The sequence below is a fragment of the Mercenaria mercenaria genome, chromosome 6 (assembly GCF_021730395.1).
Source record: "Mercenaria mercenaria strain notata chromosome 6, MADL_Memer_1, whole genome shotgun sequence".
NCBI lineage: Eukaryota > Metazoa > Mollusca > Bivalvia > Venerida > Veneridae > Mercenaria > Mercenaria mercenaria.
Window position 1 is genome coordinate 86,869,876 of NC_069366.1, and position 21,305 is coordinate 86,891,180.

Sequence of the window (21,305 nt, forward strand, 5' to 3'; positions counted from 1 at the left end):
AAAATTTAATAAAACAACTTATCAACAAAATTATGCCATAGATAGATCAGTCTTATTATCAATACAGCTGGACTTTCCTACATAAATTTTGTCAATGGAATAGCTGAAAGAAATAAAACAGATACAAAACTGAGATCTACAGGGCAATATGACACCAGTTATCTCATGAACCTGTTCAATTTGTTCGGTTTAACATCGCACCGACACAATTATAGGTCATATGGCAACTTTCAAGCTATGATGGTGGAGGAAGACCCCAGGTGCCCCTCCATGCATTATTTCATCACTAGCGGGCACCCAGGTAGAACCATGACTTTTCGTAAGCTGCCTGGATGGCTTCCTCACACGCAGAATTCAACACCCTGAGTGAGGCTCGAACCCACATCGGTGAGGGGCAAGTATCAACCAGTTCAAAGTCAACAGGTCAAACAATAATAAAACGTGTAAGAACCTTTGGTTTGTTGCATAGCTCGTCTCAAGACAACACCTCGACATTGCGCATCAAAACCATCACTGTTCAGACTCATTTTCAAACAGTCAAAAACATCTTCATGGTCCTTGTGACTGCAGTATGTCTGATAAATAAATTGAAATCTATTTTTAGAACATAGTCATATGACAATAAACTTTGTTGGCAATGACAATCGTTGTAAATATTACAGTGACAAAAAATAAAGATTGTGGTTTGCCCAATTAGCAGATTAATTTTTGTATTACAATGTGTTTATGCTGTAAGCTTCTTATACATCACATCCAATGCTTTCAATTTCAAACTATCCTTTAAACCATGTATCTCATATGAAATGTGAAATATACAAACAAGAGTGGCCAACTGAGCTTTATAATTCATTGGCACTGGAATACAGTAACACCCTGATTGCTGAAAATCACAAGAGGACTAGCAATGTAATATATTTATCCAGAGTTTCGAGCTATCCTAATATGGATAAATTACCGAGAACCACGAATTTCTCAAGCTTGGCATTCTCAAGCTAAGCAGGGCTTTCCAACCATCTATGCTCGAGTGAGCGGTAATTTACTGGATACTAATGTACGTGTTTTATACTTTCATCTAGGGTCGGTCATTTACAATTTTGAATTAATAAAGACATACATTTTACATTATCATGTGGTAATTAACTTACCTTTATCATTTGTTTACATTCTCTGAACAAGATGAAATCTGCCCCTTGCACTGCTTCATCTACCTGTAACACAAAAACTCAATGTACTGTGAAACCATTAGTATTCGTGGGGGACTAATTTTTGTGGATTTCGTGGTTGAGTTTAATTAAATTTAATCCCAACGAACGAGTAAAATTCCCATTCATTTTATGTTCAAAAGTTGAAATCCACGAATTCATATCCTCACGAAATTGCTGTTTTGACCAAAACCACGAAATTTCATGCCAACGAAATTAAATGATTTTACAGTATTTAAAAGGGGCTAATTTTGAAGTAAAGTATGCTTAATGAAACCTGCTGTTAGATCATCTTATGATGCCAAATGCTTTACTATGAGTTTGAAAACATACAGTTAGGTAGTTAAATAGAGACTTAATTTTGACAAAATGTAAGATAAAATAATGTTACTTGTCCTGTAAGACTTATACGGAATAAGAAAGCATTCAGTCTTGTAATTTCTGAGAACCCTACTTACATGCAAAGCTGTCATCAAAATATCTTTGTTAAAATCGGGCACAAATTTGACAAAATGAAAGCTAGAGTAATGTAACTTGTTTCATAAAGTCAAAACATGATGCTAAAGATTTGAAAGTCTTTGGTCCTTTAGATTTTGAGAAATCTGCTTATATGTAAAACTTTATGTGACAAGGATACCAACGAAACAAATACCAACAAAACCTCTACTATTTGAAACATTCATGCTATAGTAAAAACGCACTTGCTACTGTGATTGAGTAATTCAGATCTTCATTAAGACGAAAAACACACAAAAATTGTATTTGTTCAAAATGCAACAATTTGAGTGTAACACAAAGAAACCTACCTCCCTCTGGAAAATCTTCTTGTGACATTCTGGTGTTAATTTTCTTGCATGCTTCTTTAAACATTCTATAACCTGTAAGTACAACATATTTTGAACCATTCCATATACATAATTATGTAACTTAACAGAAATAACATTTCATATTTTGCAAAAACAAACTGATACAAATTCTTTAATTTTACATTAATTCAAAAGGAGTAATATTTCTTGTCATACAAAGTAAGTATTTGCAGCATGAAAAAAAAAAAACAGCTACATGAAAGCTTTATATGGATGCTATGTATGGTTTACATAAGAATCTCTCCTAAATACTGATAAAACCGTCCAGATTACGCCTTAAAAATCAGTGCCAGTCGGGAACATTAGTTTAGTTTTTACTAATTCATTTCAGTTCAAGTGTGATGCAAGCTTGAAGCTTATTTTAGTTAAACCCAAACTTCCATCCTAGAGAAACAAGTACTGGTGTCATATGAGATGTGGTTGTGACCTCAGTGGGGCTCAAACCCAAAGCCTCCAAGTTGAGTGACCATCACTCCAACCACTAGACCACTACTCCCTTAGTCAGTTAACGGGATACATTTTTTAATTACTCCAAAGTCTACAGCACTGGTGTCATATGAGGTGCAAAACCTCCTGGATGTGTGGCCAAAACCACCACTCGCTTAGTCTGGTAACTGGAAAAATAACAATGTTATGATAACAATGATGATGATTTATTAACGCTATAGGAACTATGAAAGAAAACATCAGTGAACAAACCTCAGAATTGCCTGCATGTTTGCCCTTACAGTGTTCTGCTATAGATTCGCTACATGCTTGCTTCAATTCTGGATCCAGATCTATGGTCTCACTCTGCAATTATATCACAGAAATTATTACTTACGATATCAATGTTTGCTTGGTAACATTTAATGCCATTTTTTAAAATTACTGCAACTGATGCAAATGTGTTAAGTTAGCATAAACTAGTGTTCCTGGAATCCATATGGTACTTACCTGTTTCACCTTAGTACATGACAACTTCTCCACATGACGCAAGAGGTCCAGGACTTCAGACACAATGTCTAGGTCAAATCACTGTGATGAAAATATGCTATGCCTGCCGACAGAACAAGGCAGTCTGAAAGACAGCTACATCCCCTACCACTGTTATGGATAGTGAAAGGGTTGATGGTATAAGGTGGAACCATTAAACATTCAAGTTGTGACCTTGACTTTAAGCTGGCAGGGGTGAATTTTGAATTCTGCACATTGTCTTGATAAAGAGAATATTACAGCCAAGTCATATTAAAATCCTTCAAGGGGTTTAGGAGATATAGAGCAGACATAAAATGGAAGGCTAAAACTTTTGACCTTGACCTTGATACAACAAGGCTGACACGAGTTCTGCACATTGCCTTGATGAGGCGATCATTTGACCCAAGTTTCATGATTATCCTTCAAGGGGCGCAGGAGATACAGAGCGGACATGAAATGGGAGGCTCAAACCTTTGACCATTAGTTGTGGCCTTGACCTTGAGCCAACATGGCGGACTCATAGGTTCTGCATATTGTCTTGATAAGGTGATCATTTGACCTAAGTTTCATGAAAATCCTTCAAGGGGTTTAGGAGATACAGAACAGGCACAAAATGTTACGGACGGATGGAGGTCATTCCTATAACCCCCCACCACTCGTGGCCGGGGATGAACTAAAGCTATCTTGACTTATAGCTCTTTATTTATCTATTGAGCTAATCTGTCATGTGAAAGTATATTAAACAATATACTCTTTGAAAATGTTCATCTCTTTCAAAAGCAAGCAAGTTTGAACTGACTGCAGGGTACAAGTAAACAAAATTGCTTCCACCAGAGAAATTCGCTTTTTCAATCTGACAATTGTCTTCAATCTTGTGACAACATATAAAGGAGATGTAAATGGGACTCTTATACATACTCTGGACAGAACTTCTACTCGCAGTTGGTTTCTACAGTTATCAGAAATAACCTGCTTTTCTTCTTTCAGTACATTGTCCCGCACTATCTCACTTAGACATGATACTATCTCTGTCCTGAAATAAAAAAAAAAGAGTTTTTGTTTCAGATCTTCAAAGTATATTATGTATGATGCAAAAAAGCATGAAGCTGCGGAAAAACTGTCAATTACTGTAAAATTGTTCAATTTCATTGACATAAAATTTCAAATTTATTTGCAAAAGAGACAGTTTCTCAAAGGCTTAAAGCTGTGGATAAGAAAAATAGGACTTCTCTACATTTGTTGCCATTAAATTTCACTGTTTGGTACAACCATTAAATGAAGTCACTTATATCTATATTAAGTTATTTTACAGTAATTTAAGCAACTTCTTGTACACCAAGTTGTTACAGCGCAATTCAAAATAACCTTTTAGACAGTTGATATGGCAGTTCAAGCGTTCTCACTGGCAAAAAATATTTGCAAATATTTTATAAATGTTACAAATAAAATGTTCTTAGTCAAAGGTTATTGAATAAATATCAATAAATGATCAATTAAACTTGCAAATTTTCATCAGTGAATTACTTCTTTTGTTGCTATACATTGTTATTATTACTTATTGACAAAAATGATTTTATTTGTTTAACTTAAAGGTTTTTATTTTCCAGTTTCAGATCGTAGAAGATCAAAGTAATGCCTCCGAGCACTATTTCAGGCAAGGGCAGGAAGCTAGGTAGAACCACAGACCTTCCGTAAGCTAGAGGTCTTTCTCACATGAAACAACTCTACACCCCAAGCAAGGGTTTAAACCCAATGAAGTGAGGGGACGGGATCTTAAATCATCAACCGTAACCACTTGGCAACTGAGGCCATCTTATTCATTGAAGCGTGAGAAGCTTACCAGAAAGTCAATGATATTATTTTACAGTAAAATTTTGTGTTATGAGTTTTAATATTGTGATCTACTTGTAAAATTTGGACAGTCTATGACCCTTTGGATTAAAGACTTTAATTTATTAATATCATCATGTCATCTCTTAAGTTACATATATTACTCTCGTCGAGATTTCAGAACAACATGTTCATTACAATATGTATTTGTACCCCTCAATTTATATTAAGCATCTCCACAGCCCAGTTTTGAACATTTCAAATACGGCAATTTGCATTTGATCACTGTTTAAATTGTTTTAAAAAAATGCATTTAATCATAGAGTATTTATCACACTGCATTTAATTTAGTATTTACACTTTTTTGATGTACTTCAAGTGTAAAGATATTCATATTTTGAGACTGCATTGAAAGACTCTCCGTAATATAACAGGGTTATTATAATAGTAGCACTATCTGAGATGCTGTATTAGGCTCGAGTGGATTTCTGCCAGATGGGATCTCACGAGGCGCACAAGCGCCAAGTGTGATCCAACCTTGCAAAGTCCAAGACAGCCGAATACAAAATCCCAGATCTAGCTACTGTTATAATGACCCTTTTATTATATACCTCCACTGTTTTGTTTGTTTTGTTATTGAATGAAATCTTTAATGTTTATCGATGTTAAGATTGAACTTAGTGACGGTTTATATGTGCTTTTTATAGAACTGTGTAAGGTCATGCATATTGATGAAGGTTGTCCGGCAACATACAATACAAAAGGTACAGTACGGATTTTTTTCTGCCAGTTCATATTTACTTGTGAAATACAAGCCACATTTTTTTACAGAATTTATATAGGTATATAATAAATGACCTTTCAAAGTTCCTGCTGAAAGTCATACATGACAGTCCTGAATGTACTTACTTCTTTCTCTTTTCTTTACAGTAATTCATAACATCTGTTTTACATGCTTCCTTGAACCTGTGTGAGAACCTGAAGTCCTTGAGTTGTATCTGAAATAAACAAGACTAATTGTAACAGACATCACAGGATTTGATTAACATGCAAAATTTCAGATTTACAAACCAAACACCTTGTTTGTCATGATTTAATGCATAAACAATAAGTTGTTGTCAAAACACATCCTGTTTAGAAACCACAAGTCAGAGCAAAAAGATGAAAACAAATTGAAAAAACAAGATATAAAATCAAAATATCAAATTATCATTTGGATGTTGAGAAAGTTTGCCATCTTTCAGTAATGTATATGCATTAACTCATTCTGCCCTAAAGCGTTATCTCCACTTTAACTCTGCTGATATTTATCTGTCAGCCACCCTGAATACCTAGAGATGTTTTGAGAGATAACATTGATTTTGTAGTTTTTTGCTTGGGATATTGTTGTTAATTAGTGACATACGACATCAAGTATGTGTTAATAGGTATGAAATTTGCACTTTGTAAGTAAATTGAAGTAGCTACGCAACAAAGTTAATTTCATGCAGCTGTGTAATACATTCATTTCAACAGACTGTTGAATAGACACAAAATTGTAGCATCAGATTTTGTTTAGGCTAAACAACACTTATAAAATGCTTAATTTTATCATGCACAGATTTAAACAACAAATAAGAACAATTTTTAAAATATTTTTAAATAAATATTGTCATTTTCTAACACAGGCTTTACTCGGTTATACACATCCAGGCACGCATCAAAATAAAGTTATTTCTCATAAAAGATAGTGTATGTATTTAATGTAAATATAAAGAATCACCCGTAATATTCAGGCTTTCGAGAAATCACAAATTATAACTCCAACGACGCTTGCTTTTACAGCTTTCTTCAACGAATTTATTTTTTCACAACATCCAGTATTATTTATGTTTTAAAAATGTTACCCAACAAAATATTTGATTGGTCCAATTTGTTAGAACGGACTTGAAGATTTCATTTAAGACCAATGAAATGTGACGACTGAAAGCGTCATGCGGAATTCAGAGCTATTACTGTAAAGACGCATGCACGCGGCGTGCGGTTTCCAGATGTAGATAACAACACTACTTAGAAGCGGCATGCGGTATACAGATAACAATCGACCGACGCATTAATGCGTCGCGCGTGCAGAATGAGTTAATGTCTTTCAGATTTACACAGTACTTCCCAAACCTCAAAATGTTATAGGCTCCTACAACTTGGCAAAAATCTTAACATAACAAAACAAGGAGCTGCATTCAATAAACGCTTGATGCCCCCAGTGGCATCCTTGTTGATAGATTTTGCACCTAAGTCCAAAACAAGGTCAAGGTCAAGGTCAAACTGAGGTCAGGTGATGTTTGAATATGAGGAATGGTCACAGTTTACATCTGTATTAGTATCAAATCATTCTTGTAAGGGATATTGATGCTAGAGGAAACTGTCCCATTTGGTTAACCCAGAGATGGCCCATATAAAGCAACCTAAGTCCAGAATGAGGTCAAGGTCAAGGTCAAACTGAGGTCAGGTGATGTCTGAAGATGAGGAATGGTCACAGGTTACATGTGAATTAGTATCAAGTAGTAAGGGGTACTGGTGCTAGACGAAATGGTCCCATTTGATTAACCTCGTACTGACGGACGGACGGACAGACGAAGTAACGGATGGACAGGACAATCACTATATACCTCCCACATCAATAGATGCTGCGGGCATAAAAACAGAGCACATTTATAGTCGAAGGCAATTAAGACATGTTGAAGTGAAATCTGAAATGGTCAACTGTAATTTTGTGTGCATTTAAAAGGAAACAATCTTTTTTTCCAAGAAGACTGACAGTGTCTAATTTCATATTATACACAAAATACAAGTCATCTATCTTCCAAGGTCATTCTTGACACACAACCTGCTTGAAATGGAAGATTTTGTTACATTATCTTCAGCTGTATGGAGATAAAGAGCAAGTATACGTACATGGATAGTTTGCAAATTTTTTCCACAAGCTCTACTCTTTAACTAGGAAATTAATCCATGTGTTCTGTGATGCTGACTTTTAAATTGCAAGAACGTAAATTAGAATGAAAATTGCGCCGCACCATGAGAAAAGCAACATAGTGCATTTGCGACCAGCATGTAACCAGACCATCCTGTGCATTCGCGCAATCTGGTCAGGATCCATACTCTGTTCGCTTTCAAACCCTATTGCAATTAGAGAAACTGTTAGCGAACAGTATGGATCCTGACCAGACTGCGCAGATACGCAGGCTGGTCTGGATCCATGCTGGTCGCAAATTCACTATGTTGGTTTCCTCATGGTGCGGCTTGAATGTACATACCACTTGATGATGTTCAATTCCAGCTTTACATTTATCATTCATTTCATGGTGGTTCTTGTTGTCAACAAGGCAATCCATCACATCCCCGGCCTGTGCATCATGTTTCAGCAGCTCCTGTAATGTACATTTTATTAAGGTATTGGACCCATCATATTAAGGTATTGGATCCATCATATTAAGGTATTGGACCCATCATATCAAGGTATTGGACCAATCATATTAAGGTATTGGACCCATCATATTAAGGTATTGGACCTGCCATGAAAATAGGTAATTTCCATTTCAATCTGCACATTCCATATGCAATGCTGATACGCCAGGTGATGTGTTTGTACAACCCTAACTGCCAGAAAGTGCCAAAGTAGGACATAAGAATAAGGGTTCACATGGAAACTGCCAATTGTCATTTAATATGCCTCTACTACCTTAAAACTTTTTTCTTTTTGTTCTTGGGTTTTTAAGTGAAATTAACAAATTAACAATATATGTATGTTAAGTGCCTTTGAATGTTTTTGTCATGAAAAGGCTGCTATATAAATCTGGTATAATATAAAGTTAAGATTTCTACAGTTAGATCAGATTCAGACAACAGTCAGATAGTAACACAGAGGTAAGCAGTTTGAACTGCAGTGTTGGCAAGCCATGTTCAATTCCAGGTTGCGATTGATACCCTTGCTAGTGTTTGGTGGTGTGTAATTACTTAAACTTGCACAGTTTCCAGCAGTATGGACCTAGACTGAATGTTTCCAGCAGTATGGACCTAGACTGAATGTTTCCAGCAGTATGGACGTAGATCGCTCATTTCCCTCAGTATAGACCTAGACTGTATGCTTGAAAGTAAATACAACACTTGCCACTGCATCCATCCAATATATATTATTCCATTCATTCCAATTGGGGTCTTTGTTGATTATCAAAGGTAACTAAGAAATCTTAACATTTCTGTTTCCATGCTCTTAGATTTAAATAAGTAACAAATTTACCTCACAGAATTTTTTTATCATTGGTGTACAAGCTCTCATAAGAACGGTATCTAGATCAAGGTCCTCATCCTGATCCTCCGTGAATTCTCGTACCAGTTCCTCACATTTCTCATCCTCTATAGACTCCAGATTATCTTGAAGGCAAGACATCTCCTAATATACAGTTAAAATTGCAATGAGAAATTTCTGCTTTAATCTTGAAATAATTTCTCACATTCTAAGTATTAAATACATTCTTGAGTATAACAAGAATAATGTGAACATTGTATGACAAATACCTCCTAAAATGCTTGACAGAATATTATAAAGCTCTAACAAGACTGCAGGTGCAGATGCTCATCTGAGTTTTTTTGTCTCTGTATAATAGAAATATTGTCCTACCCAAGTGTTTATATGATATTTTCTAAGTTCAAAAGGAGACATAATTCTTGCATAAAGCAGGATGGAGTTATGTTTCTTGCTGTACAGAGGCAGCTATTAATGGTGAACAAGTGTTGCAAGTTTTAAAGCAATAGCTTTGATAGTTTAGGAGAAAAGCTGACCTACACATAAAACTTAACCAGGCAACGCCGACGCAGATGCCGATCAAGTGATGACAATAACTCATCATTTATTTTTCAAAAAATCAGATGAGCTAAAAAGGTTTACCACAGAAAGAAGTAAAAGTATATAAATGTCTCAACATAATGTTCATTTCCACTTAAATGTTGATGATGTACATAAAGTTTCATTTGAACTGTATGAAATCTAGAGGAGTCGCGAGTACAAAAATTACGACCTATCACGTAGTAGGATGGGGGATAAAAAAATCCTTACTGATGCACTACTGCAATATGCATAGGTATTGTAAAAGCAATTTGTACTATTATAAAAATGACCACTGCTCCACATACTGCCCTTAATTTTCAAATTTCCTGATGAAATTACACATGGATTATTGCAAAAAACTGGAATCGTGAAAGAAGCAAAACTAATATTTCTGATTTCACAATAAGCTGTAACCCTTCTTCACAACAAGCAAAAATTAATTAGTATAAATAAATCAATATACTTTTCCTTTCCCATAATGCTGCAGATCAGAGCACAATGCTCCTAGATCTTTGAGACAAGCCTCCTCCACCTCTGGTTCAAGGTCAATTCTCTTGGCCCGCCTTCTCATCACACGATGAATCTGGTGCACACATCTCTTGCTCATTTGTGCTTCCTAGAAAACAGATCACAATCAAGTTTTCATATAAGGCCATAATGCTAAATGCTGTCCAAAGCAAAATGAATATTGATCAAATACAGTTTACCTTAAAACAAAGTATTTTCTTGCATATATCTGACCAATGGAGAGTTACGAGTTCATAAAACGGAATGAATGACTTCTGTTTATCTACTTTGCATCCATATTCACTCAGTCATGATACAACAGACTGTTTAATTAACTTATTCTGTAAAATACGTCATGAAAATATTGATAATTGAGCCGCAGCATGAGAAAACCAACATAGTGCATTTGCGGCCAGCATATGGCGACTTTCCAGTTTTTAATGGTGGAGGAAGACCCCAGGTGCCCCTCCGTGCATTATTTCATCACGAGCGGGCACCCGGGTAGAACCACCGACCTTCCGTAAGCCAGCTGGATGGCTTCCTCACATAAAGAATTCAACGCCCCGAGTGAGGCTCGAACCCACATCGATGAGGGGCAAGTGATTTGAAGTCAGCGACCTGAACCACTCAGCCCCGGAGGCCCCGGCTCATATATTAAAGCATTTAGAATCTTGTAAAATATCAATATTTTCATCAATATGTATTTACCAGTTTTGAATTTATCACCAAAAAATCCCTTTTGATGGCCACATTATTCAGTGTTAATTTCAGCCATTTTGAATACTAAAGTAATTATATGTTGCAATTTTAACTTAATTTGTTTGAAATTTAAAAGATAATGACTTATAATTAAAATATTATCATTAAAATAAAACCGTTACTGAACCCATTACTGAACAGGTGGATAAAACCAAAGTGTTAAATTTACTTGTTTCATGTGCCTGTAGAGGCATGGGAAGACCATTGGGGATATATCAGCTGTGGCCACGTTGGTACTCCAGTCAACAGGGGCACTACAATACTCTACAGCATCTTTATGACACTCCTGGTACAGTTCAACATCTAACCTGAAAAGTCAACCATTGTATTTCTGGAAATTTTAAATCTTAGAGATTTCATGTAAATTAAATCCTACCAAGAACTAGAGCTGCTTTTGGGAAAAGCGCATGTCTCCCACAACTGCCTAATGATCTAGATTGGCATTTCTTCTCCATTATGTATCTGAGTCAACCATGCACCAAGACCTGTATCACTGGCATCAGTGTTTTTGGTAATTCAAGGACCATAATTCCAAAGTGCCTGGGCCGATTTGGCTAGTCATCGAACTTGGCCGAAGACTTATTGGTAAACACATTTTGTTCAAGTTCTTTGGTGAAGATCTGATAAGAAATGTTTGACTTAGAACGCGGACAAGATTTGTGACAGACAGACACATGGACACATAGTCAGGAGTTAATCAGTATGTCTCCCACCACAGTTGTGTGGGAGACATAATTGAACAAGAGCTGTCACTATTAGTGACGAATGCCCCCAAAGCATGCCCAAGAATGCTACAGTTGTCTGCGCAAAATATGCCAGAATAGTTTAGGTATGAATCATTTTGTGACCTTGACCTGAGAGACCCGGATCATAAGCGCGACACACCTTTTCAATATGGTTAACATTTGTGTCAAATTATTTTCAAATCCCCCTATGAATGTTGAAGTTACAGCCCGGACAAGAAATATATGCTGTTAACCTTTGACCTCTAAGTGTGACCTTGGAGCTAGGGGTCTGGGTTTTGTGCATGACACTTCACCTCATTATGGGGAACATTTATGCCAAGTTATTTTCAAATCCCCCTACGACTGTTGAAGTTAGAGCCCGGACAAGAATTTACAGGGAAGCACGCACACACACACACACTGATGGACAGTGCGGTTTTAATATGCCAACCTTTGGGGGGCATAAAAATGCCCTTTTAACCTGAAATGTAGGAAAAGAGAATCTATAAAAAATTTAAAAAATTTATGCCTTAAATTAATCATCATTTAAAAACCGACCCCTGAAACAGACTGTATGTTGTTCAGCTTATCAAACCTTTGTCCTGGATTCTTAACCAGCATTAACTTCTTCTCAAGACACTGGAAATGCTCATACAACAAGGAGCTGCGTTCAATAAACGCTTGATGTCCCCGGTGGCATCCTTGTCGATACAAAGCAACCAAAGTCCAAAACGATGTCAAGTTCAAGGTCAAGGTCAAACTGAGGTCAGGTGATGTCTGAAGATGAGGAATGGTCACAGGTTACATCTGCATTAGTATCAAGTTATTCTAGTTAACCTCTAACGGACGGCAAGACAATCACTATATGCCTCCCGCATCAGTAGATGCCGGGGGCATAAAAATCCACAATTGGTGGACAAATGACAACTATCTCCTGTTGCACAGCATAATTATGCTTCTATCCTAGAGTATCTTTTTTATTTTTATTTTATTATACTGGTCCATTTCGTCGAAGTGCACACTGTAAACATTAATATCAACAATATGAAAGTGTACTGTAAACATTAATATCAACAATATGAAAGTGTACCCTACCTGAAATCTCTGACAATGAAGAACTGTATTTCCAGTAGCCTATCCTCACATTCATCTGTCATATGATCAGAGTCCACTTTCTCCATCAAACAGTTTATAGTTCTGAAGTATAAGTTCATTTATTTCATCTAAACATCAATCTAAACATGAATAACTTTATCAATGAGTGATACATCTACCCCAAATTGCTTGATATCTAGAATAAAACTGCTGTTTATTTATTTTTCAGGTGTTTTGATTGAGCTAACCCACTGTTAACCATTTTATTTATGCACATTATCATGCAAAGCATAAAAGTATTGCACCACTGTTACACATAATTCAAAAAGGAAATGACAAATATGTACTCAATGTATGACACTGGATTGCTCACCTGAGTAATATGAGCTACATGTTTCAAATGTCAAACTGATGCTAAAATATTAAGAAAGGTCATATTCATGGTGAAAGTCAGTTTTAAAATCGGTGTGCAAAACTGTATGTCATCCAAATTTCAAGGCTGAATCTTAAACAAGAGGCTCTAAGTCACTCAGCTGAGTATGTGTGTGTGTGTTCTTATTGTGACTTGAGTTGTAAGTATGTTTAAAATCAAAATATAAAATGTCACTTCTATCTTGTTCACAAGGTAAAAATTAACAAATTTTGGCTGTTTCAGGGGTCAATCAGGGGCTGTAACTCCAGAACCTATGACTGGATCTGACAGATCCATCTTGGAATCCAAGATTTATTGTTGTTGAAGATATTTTGCAAGTCTGTATCAGATCAAGCCATAAATGAAGTCTCTATATGGCTGCAAAAGCCAAAATAGCAAATTTTGGCCCTTATGGGGCCATAACACCGGAACCCATGATGGGATCTGGCCAGTTTTCAAAAGGAACCGAGATATTATGCCAATACAAGTTGTGTGCAAGTTTGATCTAAATACAGAGGCTACAAAATCTCTAGTAAATTCACTTCACGCCTTGATTATTTCAATGCGCTCTTGTATGGTGTTCCGAAGGTCTTGCTGAATAGACTTCAAAGTCTTCAGAACACTGCAGCTCGAATTATAACGAGAATATCGCGTTATGATCACATTACGCCGGTATTAAAAGAACTGCATTGGATACCAGTTACTCATAGAGTGGACTTGAAGATTTCAGTTCAACAACAAAGCACTGCATGACATCACGTCTATGTTAAAACTTGCCTGGAAACTCTATCACCAGCAAGAAATTTGAATCCAAGAACAACTCAAAACAACTAGTTGTTCAAAAACGCATAAACTGTGAGGACCCGGTGATACGTAGAGTTTTTCATCAACTGCAGCAGAAGTTAATGGAATGCTCTCCCGGTACCATTGATACGCTAAAAGCTTGGATCTTTAAAACGACATGAAAACACACTTTTCTTCAAGTCTATAAAATCCACTTTGCACAAAGAAAACAAGCTTTGCAATGAAATTATTTTCCTATTGTATAATTGTTCTTTAATATATCTAGTACCAATTAATGTGAGAGTAAACTGATTCAGGCTTAATACCTTTTATTTGAAATTTTTTGGTTGTATGTATTCCATATCATCTCAGTATATGTAGTATGATCAGCACTTTTGAAACGTTTATATTTATAGATGAAAAGTCCTATAAAAATCTGGTAAATAATAATAATTAATAATATATAATCTAAATGTTGATATCAAAATGTGTGTCTTATATGTTCACAGACTGTGATACAGAATGTAACATGATTGCAAAATGCGAACAAAAGTAGCTCACTGTCACTACGATGACAGATAAGTAACAAGAGCTGATCACGTAAGAAGCGCTCGACCTTTCTCAACTTGTCACTGAATTAGAAGCTTCAGTAAAAAAATTCTCAAACAACGTGCATCCTGTCAAAATTTAAAAAAGTTAGGCATAGTGTCACTCGCTGAGATTGATGTAAATATATTTAGGATTAAGTCAAAAGCTTTAAAGTAAAGAAATATTTGACTTTTACAAAATAAAAGTTAACAAATGGTGTCATAATCATGTAAAATTCAAATCAGATATGGAATTATTTCTCTTTTGGAGACTGTGATTGTAAATAAGTATTTAAGTTTTCAAGTCAAAAAGCTTTGATAGAAACAGGAGTATCTGCCAGTTACAAAACAAGAGTCAGACTTGGCCAAATTGAAGGGTGCCTTTTCCGAAATACAGAGCTGTCAACCAGTATACTAATTGATATTTTTTTATGTGTTCGAGTCTTTATACTAAGTAAAACAATAAACCAATCATTTTACATGCTATTAAAAAATGCATTTCAGGTCATATCTATTAGTAAAACAAATATTGATAAATCACGTTATTTTGATTAGTTTGGTCCTTTATGTCAGTAAATTTTGAATCAGAACACATAAACAACTTTCCAAAAAAGACAAAATGTACTATCGGATACTGGTAATTTCATAGTGCCAAAGTATGGATCTTTGCTCTAGTTATAGGCCGACCAAGCAAATCAAGATAGTTTCTAATTAATGAACTACTTTATCATAAACAACTTGCATGAAATTTTTTATGTAATGTTTTGAAATATAGCAATTAAATCGATGTAATATGATCGGCTAAAGAATTTAAACTTTTGTTATTTTGCTTTCAAATTCATCAATTTGTGAAGTTTCGTTGTTTGTAATTACGTATGATAACCAAGAAATGGTTAATTTAAATTTATGAAAAAATTTGCAGGGTCTTGTTTCACATGATTGGTAACAGCTGCTTACGATATTAACAATTGGCCTATTATTGAAGTAACAAAGGATCAAAACGCTTTTCTCAATTTGATCAAACTTCCGTTGAATTCAGTTACAATGGAGCCGACGTAACTCTGTAAAAATTCACATGTCTCGAGGTTTAACTGGAGATGTGACTCCGGTGTTATTTGAAAACCCTTGCTAGTGAAATAAGTTTTACTAAGGGTAAGTAAAGTAGAAAGAGATATCAATAGAAAATGCTCGCAATTTATCATGGGGTCTTTAGCGTCTTCTAAAATTCTCGGGTCGGACCCTGGGGTCGGGTCAAATTTTAACCCCTGATAGTAACAAGAGATATTTGACTTTATCGAAATCTCTAACCAAAAATACTAAGTTAAAAAGGGGCATAATTCTGTCAAAATTCAAACCAGAGTTATGGGAATTGTGTCTCCTGGTGTAGACTTTGATTGTAAACAACGATTTTGAGTTTCAAGTAAAAAGCTTTCATAGTAACAGAGATACTTGACTTTATCATTTTTTTTTTAAAAAAAAATTCTAAGTTAAAAAGGGGCATAATTCTGTCAAAATTCAAATCAGAGTTATGGGGATTGTTTCTCCTGGTGTAGACTTTGATGGTAAATAAGTATTTTAAGTTTCAAGTCAATAGCTTTGATAGTAACAGAGATATTTGACTTTATCAAAAACTTTAACCAAAATTTCTAAGTTAAAAAGGGGCATAATTCTGTCAAAATTCAAAGCAGAGTTATGGGGATTGTGTCTCCTGGTGTAGACTTTGATAGCAAATAACTATTTTAAGTTTCAAGTCAATAGCTATGATAGTAACAGATATCTGACTTTATCAAAAACTTAAACCAACGCCGACGCGAGTGCAATAGCTCATTTTCTTCGAAAAGTCGAGCTAAAAATGGAAAAGGAAATTTAGCTGGTAATGAAACATACCCTGAACTTCCAGCATTTTTACAATCATTCTGTAACACTTCACTGCAGGCTTCAGCTAAAATTTTATCCACTGTGAAGTCAGAACCAACGTCAGCCTCTCTCATTAACGTTTCAAGCTAGAAAGAGAAAGAATTACAACAATGTTACAATCCTGCAAGGCTGCAAATCCATGCTCAAATCTGATTTATACCATAATATCCCCAGCCATCTAAATGTAATATGAATGAAATACATCCACTAATTCACAACCCTCAAACAAGAGGACCATGATGGTCCTGAATCGCTCACCTCTTCCCATATGACCCAGTTTTGAGTATGACGTCATTTTTTCTATTATCTGACATAGTGACCTAGTTTTTGAGCTCATGTGACCCAGTTTTGAACTTGACCTAGATATTATCAAGATAAAAATTCTGACAATTTCATGAAGATCCATTGAAAAAATGGTTCTTAGAGGTCATAAGATTTTAATAATTTAGACCTACTGACCTATTTTGGACCGCAGTTGACCCAGTTCAAATTTGACTTAGATATCTCAAGATGAACATTCAGACAACTTCATAAGATCCCATGAAAAGTAAGTGCCTCTAGAGAGGTCACAAGGTTTTTTATTATCATTGACCTACTGACCTAGTTTTCTCTATGGCATGTGACCCAGTTTCAACTTACCTATATACTCCATCAGATAACATTTCCTGACCAATTATTTATGGAGATCCATTCACAAGTATGGCCTCTAGAGAGTCATAGGTTTTCTAATTTTGACCTAATGACCTAAGTTTTTGATTACCGCACATGACCCTGTTTCGAACTGGACTAGATATCATCAAGATGAACATTCAGACCAATTTCATACAGATCCATGAAAAATTGCCTTTAGAAGGTATCACAAGGTTTTTCTATTATTTGACATAATGACCTAGTTTTGATGGCACATGAACCCACTTTCAACTTGAACTAGATATCATCAAGATGACATTCAGACCATTTTTCATAAGATCATGAAAAATATGGCCTCTAGAGAAGGTCACAAAGGTTTTTCTAATTATTGACCTACTGACCTAGTTTTTGACCACATGACCCACTTTCGAATTGGCCTAGAAATCATCAAGGTAACATTCTTAACAATTTCATGAAGATCTTATGAAATATATGCCTCTAGAGAGGTCAAAGGTTTTTCTATTTTAACCTACTGACCTAGTTTTATGTCCGCACATGACCCAGTTTCGAACTTGACTAGATTATCATCAAGATGAACATTCAGACCAACTTTCATACATAATCCCATGATAAATATGGGCCTCTAGAAGGTCACAAGGGTTATTCTATTATTTGGCCTACTGACTAGTTTTGATGGCACGTGACCAGTTTCGAACTTGACTAGATATTATCAAGGTGAAGTTCTCATAATTTTCATGAAGATCTTGTGAATAATTGGCCTCTAGAGAGGTCACAGGTTTGCTAATTTTTAGACTATGACCTAGTTTTTGATGGCACGTGACCCAGTTTTCGAACTTGTACTAATATCATCAAGGTCAACATTCTGACCATGTTTCATGAAGATCTTGTGAAATATATGCCTCAATAAGTGTCACAAGGTTTTTATCTATTTTTAGACCAGTACTGACCTAGTTTTTGAAGGCACGTGACCCAATTCGAACTGACCTAGATATCATCAAGATGAACATCTGACCAACTTTCATAAAGATCCATGAAAATGTTCCTCTAGAGTGGTCACAAGCAAAATTTACGGAACGGACGTCACCCCAATGACGTCAGCGAATAGAAGGACAACAACAATTACACCTGCGCTGATCAACAAAAAGCTCACCTTGTCATTTGTGACAGGTGAGCAAAAAACATGACTTTTCAGTGATGAAATAAACCAGAACAAAATATATTTATCAAAACTGTGAAACCCATACACACCTCTTGCCCTACTATTTTAAATATATATAATAACATAGAAATTTTCAATTTCAGAATAACCAACATATTTTCAACAGACATTATGAAACAATAGCAAGTCTATATGCATGGTGATCATTACAACTCCTTTGAAAGTATGAAGGTAGTTTGCATCATAAGTTTGCACAATGGACCATACAACCACACTACCATGGACTGTAAGAAGACCCCAATATACCCTTCTTACTCCCCAATACTTTGTTTGCAGGAACATAAAGAATCAGTTAGATAAAGTACAAACCGCTGCTTTACACTCGACACTGAACTCTGGTATTTCTTCATGTGGATCATTCCTCTGTCTCTGTCTCTGTCTAGGATTGGCGTTCTCCATGAGGCAGTGTAAAGTTCTACCTTCCCTGTCAACTCCTTTATTACAGTACTTATTTATTTCCACATCACACCTGTAAGATCAGTAAATGAGAACAATTCAATACTGCCTTCATTTAATGCTATAGCTTATATCACATTTGGTACTTGCAATTTTAGAATTTATCCAAAAAGTGTCTCGTTTGAATAGGCAGCGATGAAATATTTTTACTCTAAGATTCTAACAACAGATTTCTGAGCAGTGCACTTTGCTCCTATCTAGTACTATTACTAGGTTATTTAAAACTATTCTGTAAAATACAGCCATAAATCTGGACATGATACCCACATTATACCTATTGGAAAATGTAGATGAACCTGTAGGTGAGCTCAATACGTTTTTTTTAAGGCATACAATGTTCTAAAATGCCTGCTGAGTTCTGATTATGCAGAAATCCCATCCAAAAGGGAAGTCAAATAATCCTTGACTGGAGAACCTCTACTTCTGATAAAATGCCATCCTCTATTTGAATTTCCTTAGTCACAACTTAGTGGAATAATACATTTACTTTATACTGCATTGTTTTTAATGATAATCGGTTATGTAAGAAGTATGTTCAAATATATTCACATACAACAAAGAGATTGAATTATTCAATGCACGGTATAACCAATAAGATGCGTTTAAACATATTCATACAGGGTTCTATCATAAAATTATTATTACGACTTGCATGTCTTTTACATAAAAAAATGGATAAAATGGGGACGCACTACTAATTGGTGCATGTATGGAGTCCAATAGTAGGTTGATGTGACATCAATGGTACTTTGTTTTACTAATATCAATGCATAGCTAAGGCGTATACATCCTACAGAAGAAGTCATGAGTGCATAGATGTTTAATGAATAATTTTACCCCCCTTAGGCTAATAATCTATTCAGAGTTGGCTAAGACTTAAAGATAGTTTAACACGATTTTGTTGCATAATCTTTACTATGCAATGTCTTTTATATATAATATCAGATCAAATATGGTAGCACTCTTTCCAGGCACCAGTATGATGCCAAATAATATATGACACAACATCAATAATTTCTTCAGAATTTTTCATCCTTTATTTTTTAACCAAGTACTGGGACATGCAAGAAATTATCATTGTAAGCGCAGTGCTAAATTCTGACTGGCTGACCCCGAAAACTGCCCTAAAAAAAGGTACTCCATACTTTGTTACTATTTCCGGTGTAATCTGGTAATCTTCCATTAAAGATTTCCTAAGCTGGGTCATCTCTCCAATACACTGCCCAGACAGCTTTCGGTCTGCAAAATAAAAAGAAAGCAAACAATTTATTATAATACAACTGTTCTGTTTATAAATTAAAGTTGGTATATTCAAGAGATCCATATAGGGTAATAAGCATCTGCTAATTATTCTCAAAGATTTATCTGCAGGTTGGCTTGAAGATATAGTTGATCATTTTTAAACTGCAAAATTAAGCTTTAAAAGTGTTTTATACAAGGCAGTCTGAAAGACAGCTAAATCCCCCGGCACTGCTATGGATAGTGAAAGGGTAAAACCTTTGATTTTAGCTGTGACCTTGACCTTGAACTGACACGGCTGACTCATGAATTCTGCACAACGTCTTGATGAGGTGATCATTTGACCAAAGTTTCATGAAAATCCTTCAAGGGGTTTAGGAGATACAGAGCTGAAACCTTTGACCTTCAGTTGTGACCTTGACCTTGAGTTGACATGGCTGACTCATGAGTTCTTGATGAGGTCATCATTTGACCAAAGTTTGATGAAAATCCTTCAAGGGGTTAAGGAGATACAGAGTGGACACCAAATGGAAGGGCCCCTTTCAAACCTGCTGGTTGACATACGACTCGTCTTGAGAGGTAATCATTGACCCAGTTGATAAATCCTTCAGGTTGGGAGATACAGATGGACACAAATGAAGGCTCAAACCTTTGACCTTCAGTGTGACCTTGACCTTGAGCTGCATGCTGACTCATAAGTTCTGCACATCGCTGATGAGGTAATCATTTGACCCAGGTTTTATAAAATTCCTTCAAGGGGTTTAGGAGATATAGAGCGGACACAAAATGGAAGGTTCAAACCTTTGACCCTAAGTTGTGACCTTGACCTTGAGCCGGCATGACTGACACATGGGTTCTGCACATCGTCTTGATGAGATGATCATTTGACCCAAGTTTTATAAAATTTCTTCAAGGGGTTTAAGAGATATAGAGCGGACACAAAATTGAAGGCTCAAACCTTTGACCTTGAGGTGTGACCTTGACCTTGAGCCGGCATGGCTGACTCATTGGTCCTGCACATCGTCTTGATGAGGTGATCATTTGACCCAAGTTTTATAAAATTCCTTCAAGGGGTTTAGGAGATATAAAGCGGACACAAAATGGCAGGCTCAAACCTTTGACCTTGAGTTGTGACCTTGACCTTCAACCGACAAAGCTGACACATGGGTTCTGCACATCGTCTTGATGAGGTGATCATTTGACCCAAGTTTCATGAAAATCCTTCAAGGGGTT

General features: G+C 35.8%; 1 protein-coding gene across 1 annotated transcript in view; it reads right to left on the bottom strand.

Moving 5' to 3' along the window:
• LOC123548300 (Golgi apparatus protein 1-like) overlaps nt 1-21,305 on the bottom strand; it is a 56,421-nt gene that overhangs the window by 17,339 nt on the left and 17,777 nt on the right. Inside the window, exons 7-20 of the mRNA XM_053546544.1 lie at nt 19,979-20,072; nt 18,687-18,846; nt 16,478-16,593; nt 12,809-12,910; nt 11,158-11,296; nt 10,186-10,338; nt 9,135-9,287; nt 8,152-8,265; nt 5,765-5,853; nt 3,944-4,058; nt 2,768-2,860; nt 2,005-2,080; nt 1,146-1,204; nt 452-575 (exon numbers count right to left, since the gene is read on the bottom strand). Coding sequence (XP_053402519.1) covers nt 452-575; nt 1,146-1,204; nt 2,005-2,080; nt 2,768-2,860; nt 3,944-4,058; nt 5,765-5,853; nt 8,152-8,265; nt 9,135-9,287; nt 10,186-10,338; nt 11,158-11,296; nt 12,809-12,910; nt 16,478-16,593; nt 18,687-18,846; nt 19,979-20,072 — 1,587 coding nt within the window. The remainder of the gene's footprint in view (nt 1-451; nt 576-1,145; nt 1,205-2,004; nt 2,081-2,767; nt 2,861-3,943; nt 4,059-5,764; nt 5,854-8,151; nt 8,266-9,134; nt 9,288-10,185; nt 10,339-11,157; nt 11,297-12,808; nt 12,911-16,477; nt 16,594-18,686; nt 18,847-19,978; nt 20,073-21,305) is intronic.